The sequence below is a fragment of the Prosopis cineraria genome, unplaced genomic scaffold (assembly GCF_029017545.1).
Source record: "Prosopis cineraria cultivar Desert tree isolate PC_DT_omini unplaced genomic scaffold, ASM2901754v1 PC2, whole genome shotgun sequence".
Lineage (NCBI taxonomy): Eukaryota > Viridiplantae > Streptophyta > Magnoliopsida > Fabales > Fabaceae > Prosopis > Prosopis cineraria.
The window spans coordinates 25173371-25184395 of record NW_026555333.1 but is presented as its reverse complement, the minus strand read 5'-3'; the positions used below and the strand labels follow the sequence as shown (position 1 = coordinate 25184395).

At 33.9% G+C, this 11025-nt stretch overlaps 1 protein-coding gene across 2 annotated transcripts; it reads right to left on the bottom strand.

Moving 5' to 3' along the window:
* Window positions 1-1765: 1765 nt before the first annotated feature.
* On the bottom strand, window positions 1766-10768 carry LOC129304079 (26S proteasome regulatory subunit 8 homolog A-like). 2 transcript variants are annotated; one of them, XM_054943716.1, is made up of 10 exons: window positions 10627-10768; window positions 8547-8753; window positions 8109-8206; window positions 6919-7143; window positions 6655-6717; window positions 6348-6511; window positions 5948-6104; window positions 5665-5763; window positions 5436-5546; window positions 1766-2202 (listed from the first exon to the last, which is right to left on the bottom strand). In XM_054943716.1, exons 2-10 carry the CDS (start codon window positions 8740-8742, stop codon window positions 2062-2064), a joined length of 1254 nt encoding a protein of 417 aa, XP_054799691.1. In that variant the 5' UTR covers window positions 8743-8753; window positions 10627-10768; the 3' UTR covers window positions 1766-2061. The 2 variants fall into 2 exon arrangements, with proteins under 2 accessions (XP_054799691.1, XP_054799692.1); XM_054943717.1 differs by having other exon boundaries at window positions 8547-8750.
* Window positions 10769-11025: the final 257 nt, after the last annotated feature.

Genomic DNA, 11025 nt, shown 5'->3' with positions numbered 1-11025 from the left:
CAAGATAGGACAGTTCCAATGATGAAATAAGGATTAAAAAAAAAAAAAACACTGAAATTTAAACAAATGCATATTTGAAATGGAACGAGATATGAGATGACCATCTAAACACCTTGCCCCTGAAAATTTGAGCAGGTCGGGCTTCAAGCTTGAACCCGAACAAGCCCGACTTTTCAAAAAGCTCGAATAGCTAAACCCGACCTGAATTCCTTCGGGTGGCTCGAATACCTGAATTTTATTTTTAAAATCATTTTTAATTAAAATTTTTACTTTAACATTAATTATTTTATTTACAAAAAATATAAAATATATTTTTTTAATGCTTAAATGATGTATAAGACTCAAATATATGGTATTTTAATATAAAATGACCTAAAACTTAAATAATTAATTAATATTTATTATTTTTATATATTTTATAAAAATAAAAAAAATTATTCGGGTATTCGGCGAGCTTAGCCCGAATTTTCTCAGGCCTAGCTTGAATAGGCCCGAATATAAAAACATCATAATTTTTCTAACCCTGACTCTAACTTTTTTCGAGCAGATTTCAATTAACTTGTTGCGTTCGATTTGAATTACCGGCTATACTTGTCCCATCTTGAATGTCTGCACACACGTGCTACTGTACCTATAAAATTCATTTTATTATTTAACATTAAACGTTAACCATTTCCCTGTATTTCATGTTTTAGATTTATAAGAAATTTTTATTATTTTATATCTTGATAAAATTGTTGAAAGATAATAATTAAATTAGACGGATCCTTTATTGTTGTTGAAAAGATGTGCTTGAATATTTAGAATTTAAAGACATTGATATTTTTAATGAGACTGGTTGCTTAATTCTAATGCCCAGAGGCAAAATAGTGGCTCTTTTTTTTTTTTTTTTTTAAATCTTATGCTTCATACAAGTATGACAAATACCTTTTATTGTATATTCTCTTCCCCAATCTCTTTCCATTACTGTGTCTTTTCATCAGGATTTCATCGTCTTATTGACAAGACAAGATACAAGTTTAAAAAGTTCTATCTCATTCTCTGTTTTTTCTAGGACATGACACGAGACAAAGCAATCCTAATTGGTATTCTTCCTAGTGTTATTATTTAAGTTGTATTCTTCCTAGAGTTATTATTTAAGTTGTGCTCAATTTAAGTCAAATTTATTTAACATATAAAAAAATTCATATCATCAAACATGGCCTAAGACCTTAGACTTTTAGGAATATTCAAGCTTTCCTAAATATTCAAATTATTAATTTTTTTTAGTTAATTTTAATTTTTATCTTAAAAAATTAAAATTTTTCAAGCCATCACATGATAATGCACTTTTTTTTGTTCTTATTATAATAAGACCAAGCAGTGAAAGAATAAAGTAAAAGCACAAAATAACCTCATGTTTATTTTTCCATAATATTTTAAAATTTATTCACGCAAACAATTATTAAAATATTAAAATTTTATTTAAAAGTGCAAAATGTGCAAATTGAGGGTTTTGAGAAGAGTTTGTAAGTGCTAAATAAAAGTTGAAGTAAAGACTAAATTTATTTTATTAATAATAAAAAAATTGAGTATTTTCACTAAGCCCATGCGGTGGCCTGAATAAACTCATAATTAAAAAAACAAAAAAATTAATCTCGAGTCAGTCCCTAAAATTTTTCGGCGCTTGACTCAAATTTCCTTCCCAACCTGTTGCTATGATCACTGACGTGAACAACAAAATTTCAAATACACGTATTCTATGATGCAAATTAAAATAAATAAATAAATAAATAAATGTACTTCCAACTATTATAGAAATGTGTCTGCAACTTATTTGCTGACACGTTCCAAATCAGTCATGAAAATAGCAGCTTTTGGTCACCAACATCTAAACTGAATGGCCACTCACCTATTCAAAATGCTCTTAACTATGTACGCTTATCATAAGTAACTGGTCATTATCATTTTCCAGCAATACAAGCACTGTGAAAAACTGTGAAGTATAAAATCACTCACTCAGGTCACTGCCAAACATAGTTCACATAATGGATTGATTGGATACATTAAAATACATACAAATCACTTCCACAGCTTCCGCAATGACATGTTCTTCTCGGTTTCCTTTTTCATGACCTTGGCTACAGCCATCTCAAAATCTTCCTGTGTTACATGGACCCTTCTCTCCCTCAGAGCAAACATTCCGGCTTCCGTGCACACCGCCTTTAATCACACGCATGAATATTCAATGTTAGCTCCAAATGCAACCAAAAAAAGAAAAAAGAAAAAAGAAAACCATTACTTTGGAATAGACAACATATCAGACCTGCCTTTACCGCTAGGACTTGATGTAAAATACTTTCTACTCCTAAATATAAGAGCTAGTTTGGGGTTTGATGTGGGATAATCAATAATTTGGAAAGTTAAGAGATATATTAGGAATAAATATTATTTTAAGTTATTTTAGATATTCTCCTTTTAATTAACAATATTTCTAAAAGCTTAATAAATAATAAAATACAATTGAGTCATATAATCCATGTAGCCGACTCCACCTAATAGAATAAGGTTTGTTGTTGTTGTTAGATATTCTCCATTTAACAAAATTATTTAGGTTATTTTCTGTTTTGTTGAACGGCCCTTAAATATAAGAGTGGTGAGTGCTTGCAAATTAAGTCAATAATTTATTTTATTTATTTCAGGTTGTTATGCCCCATTATCTAAGTTATGGATTAATGGAAATCTTTTAAGGAACTATTCATTATTTTCCTATCTATCATTATTGAGGCACATATCATGTGGAAGGCATCTGGAAATACAATCATTATTTATTTATATTTTGGAGATTCTCCATGGTTTTATTAGTTATATAAGTTTAAGATTCTTGCCCATCTTCTACTAAAGATTTTCCACTATCTTTATTAATGCATGGTTTAGATTGAAGACAAGTATTTTTGAGAATCAGTTTGATTTTATACCAGGTAGATCAACTACAAAAGCGATTTATCTATTAAGGGGATTAATGGAAAAGTATCGTTGTAAAAATAAAGATTTACACATGGTTTTTATTCATTTGGAAAAAGCTTATGACCGTATATCAAGAAAAGTGCTTTGGAAAGCGTTGGAAAAAAAGAGAGTACGGATTGCTTATATTAAAGCCATACAAGATATGTATGAGGGGGTAAAAACTAATATAAGAACGCCTAGTGGTCAAACAAAGGATTTTTCTATAAAGATTGGACTTCATCAGGGATCATCTCTGAGTCCTTATCTGTTCAACTTGATCCTAAATGTTTTGACGGAACATATTCAAGGAGAAATTCCCAAATGTATACTCTTTGCAGATGATATAGTTCTTATAGCAGAGACAAGAGAAGAGGTTAATTGCAAACTTGAGTTATGGAGGAGGACATTGGAGTCGAAAGGTTTCTGAATAGGAGTAAGACAGAATATTTATATTGGAAGTGAAATTGGGAGATCAAATTATACCTCAAGTGGAAAAGTTTAGATATTTGGGAGCCATTATTCAAAATGATGGCGAAATCAGTGGAAATATTTCACATAGGATTCAAGCTGGGTGGTTTAATAGGAGAAAAGCTAAAGGAGTTATTTGCAATCGTAAAGTGCCTAATAAACTTAAAGGAAAGTTTTATCGAACTGCTATCAGACCGGCAATGTTATATAGTAGTGAATGCTGGGCTCTAACGGGATAACAAGAGCATAAAGTTGGAGTAGCAGAAATGAGAATGTTACAATGGATGTGCGGACATACACGTAAAGATAAAATTCGAAATGAGCACATACACGAAAAAGTGAGAGTAGCACCTATTGAGGAAAAAATGGTAGAAAATCGGTTGAGATGGTTTGGGCATGTACAAAGAAGATCAAGGGAGACACCAGTGAGAAGAGTGGAACATATAACTTTGAGTCCGATTAAGAGGAGTAGAGGAAGGCCTAAGAGAACACTCTTAGAAGTTGTTGAACGCGATCTCTTAATAATATTCTTAAAAGCTTGATAAATGATAGCACAATGGCGTCTTGCAATCCATGTAGCCGACCCCACCTAGTGAGATAAAGGCTTGTTGTTGTTGTTGTTGTTTTATTAATGCATGGAGTTAGATTCTAATTTCATATATTAATAGAGACTTTTCTTCGTTATTTTTCTCTACCTATCTTGGATCCTATCAAGGTTTGCTTTGGTCCACGAAGTAAGACCTCAATCTCCTGTCTCCCCTATTTATTTATTTTTTTCCCCTAAACTACCTATATAGTTGGATTCTTATATGATGAATAAGCTATATTAAAAGTAAGGGTATTTTAGAAAACCACCACATATTTTTTACAAAAAAACTAACTTACCTAATTTTCTTGATCTATATGAATAGGTTAACTATCACTATACTTGGGACCGGAGGGAGCATTATTTTGTGTGAATCCTTCTACAATCATTCTACAAGCATTTGTCGAACAGCCTTGTACCATATGATGGAATTGCTTAACAAATCTCTTCATTGTTTGACCACTGTATCTATCTGTTACGCATTACATGCCACAAGATCCCAAGTCTCAGCCCGTCTTCTATCATCTTATCTGACATATGAAACTATCCTAAAGACAGACTAACACTCCACTATTACAACTGTCGAACTGTAACTCTTATTTTGTCTCTTAAAGTGTTTTGTAGTGCCTGTCTCTGTTGCTCAGAATTCAGACATATAATGCTCGTCAAAATTGAATTGCATCTCCAAGTTGGGAAACTCTCTTTAATGTAACAAAAGTAGCGGTCTCCATTTAATCAATCCATCCCAAATATATATATTGATTCCATCAGCCCGCTATCCTGGGAAACCTAGGGATATTACCATGTGCTGTCTGGACCGATCCAAACCCCCACTGTGCAGGACCATTATTATCAATGGTAGCATCATAGGTACCTGAAGGATATCTTTAGCATATTTATTTAACATGGCTACATATCATAAAATTCAAACTCGAAACCCTAAGATAAGCTGATTCAATTCCCTCAACTAATCGAACCAAGTGCCCCTCGGTTCCATCCCAAATATATTGATGGTGTATATTTTCATAGCTCAAACTTACCTTTGTTCTCAAAGCTTATTCCTCGGAAGCGCTTATCCCCATCCTATCATATGAATTATGACTACCAATCAAATTTAACACAATCTTAAAACTCTCCAAAATTCACACTTTTTTAAGACTTGCTTCAATTCAATTGAACAAAATCCCCTGCTTCTCAGCAAGAATGCAACATGACAGTTTGCAACAATGGCTAACGGAATTGGATAGCTACAATGATAAAGTAATCATTGAAACATTGAAAACACCAACACTTCTCAGCAACTACCAACCATTGCTCAAACAGGGACCATTAACAAGATCGCAGATTGAAGAGCATCAAAATTCAAAGAAGAAACGCAAAAGAAAAAAAAAATTACCTTGAGCTCTGCACCAGAAGCACCATTCATTTTCTCAGCAATTTTCTTCAGATCAATTCCACGCATCAAATTCATTCTTCTAGAGTGGATTTTCAAAATATCCCATCGAGACTGCAGGGAATTCAAAAGAAATCATGTTGAGGAAGATGAATATTTATGAATTGCAGTTATTCACCCTTTCATCATAACAAGTACATGAAAATGAAATGACGAAAGCATTGATGCATACCTCTTCATTAGGGTTTGGAAATTCAATCTTCCTGTCAATCCGTCCAGGTCTAAGGAGTGCTTGATCCAGGATATCAATACGATTTGTTGCCATCAAAACCTGTAAATTATAGATCTCTCCAGAACTTAGCTGAAAACTACTCACTTAAATGAATGAGCTGGGTACAGTGATTGATTTGCCTATACGTTACAGAATCCACATATATTCAGCACGGAAACAACACTAATCACCTTTCCTAGTTAGTAATTACAACATTATAACACAACTCTGAAGGACGCATTACCTTGATCTTATTTGAAGCCTCAAATCCATCCAGCTGGTTGAGAAGCTCTAGCATAGTGCGCTGCACCTCACTATCACCATTGCCACTTCCAGATTCCATCCGAGCAGATCCAATGCTGTCAATTTCATCCATGAAGATAATAGATGGAGCATGCTCCCTACGGAAAGAAATTGTTCTGCCATAAGATATATGCCAACAGCCAAGCAAGTCCAATGACGAACAAAAACATTGAATCGCAAAAGACTTTGCAATATTCATGCCCCATGCCATTCATACACAACATTCAACCTTAGAATTGTCTTCTATCCACAATGTGAAGGAGCAAAACCGACAGCATTCTTTATTTGTTCTCTTTTGGGGTGGGGTGATAGATGAATGGGAATTAACAAAAAGTACAAACCTGGCCATAACAAAAAGTTCTCTAACCATTCTAGAACCTTCTCCAATGTATTTCTGAACTAACTCAGAACCAGATACCCTGATGAAAGTGCAATCAGTATGGTGTGCCACAGCCCTAGCCAACAATGTCTTCCCTGTACCAGGAGGTCCATACAGTAGGACGCCCTGTGGCATGTGAAGAAGAGTGAGCAAATAAGCAAACCAGAAAGGGTACAAGCATGCATGGGAGAAGAACCAAACTCAAGCAACTATTCTTGGCTGAACAGAGGATAAATAATTTCTGAAATAACTTCAACACAATATATTACCTTTGGTTGAGCTATTCCAAGGCTTTCAAACAGTTCAGGATGTTTTATTGGCAGCTCAATGACCTGTGAAAATAATTTCCAAATATGAGATTAAGCAACAATTGTAATGGTTTACATAACTACAAGATATATAATACCAAGATATATGCACAAATTCAAATAGAGGTTCAGAAAGTGATGGAGAAGCAGTGCTGCATAGACATACATCAAACCAAACAGATGCACTAATTTTTGGAGTTTATACTGAAATTTAAGAGGGAACACCTCTTTTATCTCTTTGATTTGCTGGTCAAGGCCACCAATCATGTCATAGGTAGAATCAGGAACTTTCTCAACTTTCATCAGGTTGACCAACGGATCAACTTTGCTAGGCAAGATCAAATGAAGAACATAACTGTCATTGCGGAGGGCAACCCTAGTTGATGGAGTAATCTTTGTAATATCAATACTTTTATCAATATCAACAACATATTTTCCTTCTGGGTGAACCTGAAGAAAATGAAAGGAATTAGTTTTTCTGCTTTATTTGCATTCTATAACAGCAGCCTCATGCACGAATAAGCATAATTTTCAGAGGATAAAATGATCAATTTACAACAGATATTGCGGAAACACAACAAATGAAGTATGGTCTCAAGCATGACCTTTTTGGTATTTTCTTGCATGATTGATCAAAGATGCCACCAATCAGGCAAAACACCTATGTTGCAACAAATTTTTTTGGCCAATTATGTTGCAACAATTAAGAGTACTGATGTCACACTAGCATGGGTACACGTGCTGAGTAAATAAAATTATCATGAAGAGGTATGAATAGGGTGAAACAGGCTACAGTGATATCTACAACAACTATTTTAATGTATAACAACACCAACCACACAAAATCCACAATGAACATTCCACATTCTATAACATACAACATGGCTAATTATAATTCAAGGGGCAATGCAGATGACTATTGTGAATTAGGTTATCAGGCATATAATTTTGTAAAAATAGTAATTGATGAAAACATCATATGGGGGATGGAGAGTTGTTCATCACATCCTATTCTAATAATTGAAGTGCAGCAAACTGTGGCAGTAGGTAAAATTGTTTCCTTTTACTCCCAAATTCAGCTCAAGGAATATATATATATATATATATTATAAATCATGTAGACCTTTGCCGGATACCCTAGATTTAAAAAAAAAAAAAACTAGAACAATTTTCGCAAGTCATCTGACTTGATGGTTTCAAATACATGCTCTATATTATTAATGTGCAGATAATAAATAAGCAGTAGATACTCAATTATGCAGCTAAACACATTCTAAGAAATTTTTCTTGCAACGTGCATTGTATTTAAAAGAAAATAGAAATTGTGCATGTTAAGGCAACTAAAGGGATACCAAAGCTTCAAAGCCACATCACTAATCAAATAAGAGAAATAGCAGAATGCACCATCAGCTCACCTTTACTAAAACTTTATTTTTTCCCATAACTTTGACAACTTCACCAACATATGATCCAGGCTCCTGAAGAAGTTGCAGTTCCTCTCGAAGCATTCTCACTGTCCCGATTTTGCATTGTTAAGAACACATTAATCAAACAATGGATTGAGAACACAGAAAAAGCAGTGCAGAGAGGCAATCAAAACCAAGAATTTTGACATGAATCACAGCCATCCACACCCTCTATGTGAAAGACTGATCAACACTTCTATGATTTAGAAGAATTTCCCATGCCAATATCAGAAAACAGTTATTTCATAGTGAATGAAATCAGGTTTTTAAATCTAGAACCAGCATTGTATTGAAATGTTTGGCAATTACATCCAAAAACAAAAGAATCTTAAAATCACAAAGAAAATAATTTCAAGCTTGGAGTTAGTTTTAGTGCAAGAAAATCACCCTTGGAATTAAGCTCATTTCGTTGAGCTTCCAGACGGTTGAGGTTATTGGTCTTTTGGCGGACCTGAAGCTGAAGTTCATGGATATGCTGAAGGTAGTATTGACGAAGACCCTCATCCTGCTTAGCAGGCTTGGCCGAGCACGTCTCCTCTCGTGCCACCTCTGGTTGCTTAAATTCCACTCCTACCGTTGCCATTGGAAGCCCTTCTGTGACCAGAGATAAAATTAATTAATATAAATTAAATATTGATCAGGCAAGAATGGCAATATAAATGTAAAACTTGTAAAAAAAAAAAAAATTGAATCATTGTTGAAGACAATAATTTTTTACAGAAGAAATTTGAAGCAATTTTTTCTCAATACAGTCAAATGCATGATAAGCCAAAGAAAAACAATTTTTTGGTTACATTCAAAATGAACCCACTACATCCTACCTTTTATAATTAAAAAAAAAAAAGCCACTTCCATGTTAAAATATCTAATTTCTACAACTTCAAGTGTAGCCTGCAACTATCTTATAAATAAAACCCTCTCCTATAAGGTGGAAAACTACTCAAGCAAACCAGTGTATTTAATTCATTTCTGCTCTACTTTCTCCCCTCTCATGATATGAGACAAAATCATAGGTATATTATGTAAACAAGAATCCCCAAATAATCCACATACTATCATCTAAACTAAATATTCACACACACACATCATAGTTGGATAACTTCCCTAGGCCATCAAGGATTATAGGCATTTAATTATCTCAACTAGGAAGGGTTCGTTTCTATCAAAAATGCTCAAACAAAAAAATATATACATATAAAATACATCCTCTTGGAAGATGAAAAACTAATTCCAACCACCATTGTATTTAATACATTTATCCACTGCAAACGAAATTAATGGGAAACAAACTCAATTCTCTTCCCTTACTATTCTTGCCTCGCAAATGATATAAAACCATTGGTATATTACATGGACAACAAATCCAACCTAATCCATACAACAATAACTAAATTATATACCCATCTTTAAAAGAGAACAGAACAGAAAAATTTATAAATGAGTCAAATAAAGTTAAAAACATCTAGTATTGAATATATATATATATATATATATGCACATTGATAATTTTAGAGAACTTCAACAGTTATCAAGGATTACAGGTACAGTCATTGGTAGTGAGATTGAACAAAAATAGAACAAATTTCACTTCATCATTCTCCACTTCACATTTAATATCACTAATGACTCTAAGACCTCATAACATGAAGCTCACACACTCTCTTTTTCTTTCTCTATATAATTTCTCCACCTCAACAGGCATTGTTTTGTTTGTCAGATTCAATACAAAATATTATTCTTGGTATACTCAAGTTTAAGTACGACATTGTAACCCGATAAATCGTCTTTTCCTTTTAATGATGACAGTAAGGGAAAACAATAGCAAAGTTCTATTCAGAATCAAAGTTCAGTGCAAGGAAATGACGTGGTTAGGTACATTGAAATTTTCTTAACTAGCATAGTTCTTTTTAACATAACAGTGGCAGGCTAAGGAAGCCTGAGAAAAAAGAGAAATAAGTCAAAAAAGAACTACTAAGCACGAGGCCTATCTTCCTGAAGCAAATTCACACAATCAAGAGGAACGTTCGGTAATAGCTCCAAAGTCTGCGCACATCCATGTGCCTGTCGTGCTAAGAGGTCTGCACACCGAACAGCTTCACGAGGTGAATGTAGGATCTGAATGTCATGTCCACAATACGGTAAATCTCTGATAGAAGAGATAGTCTCCTTCAGTGGGTGATCCACCCCCCCCCCCAAGTTTCACGCAGCAAAATATTGATAGTATCAAGAGAGTCAGAGTGAAGTTGTACTCTAGTCAAATTCATCTGGGCACAAACCTCCAATCCTGTTCCCCCCCCCCCCATACACCTTAATGACCCCAATCATAATTCAAAGACTCAAGACGTTTATCACATCGCAGATACAATATCCCATCTAGGTGTTTTTTAATACTGCGAAATAAAGAAAGAAAGATCGAAGCTACGAAGACGAAGATGAGACTGCGTGAAAGTAGAAGAGAGAAATATACCTCTCCAAAGACGATAAACAAGCTGGAGCACGAAAGTAAGAAGAGGCTGAGAATCAGAGCAAGCCAAGCGAGCGGCAAGAGGCAGAGGCAGCAAGCAGCAAGCAGCGAGCAGCGATTAAGGGAGTAAACGAAGCAATTAAATCGCCATGAATATCAAATCATTTAAGTGCGTGTTTGGTTACGTTTTTAATCGATTTTTTTTCCCCCTTTTATTAGCCAAACACTTGAAAAAGCAAAGAAATCGATTTTTTGGTTAAAATGGATTTTTTTTCAAAAGCTAAGATTGTGAGTTTTTCCCAAAAAAAAAAATCAAAAAGTATTGAAAAAAATTAAAAAAAAAGTTCAAAAAAAATTATTAAAAAGAAACAAAATTTTCATAAAAATAAAACTAAAATTTCT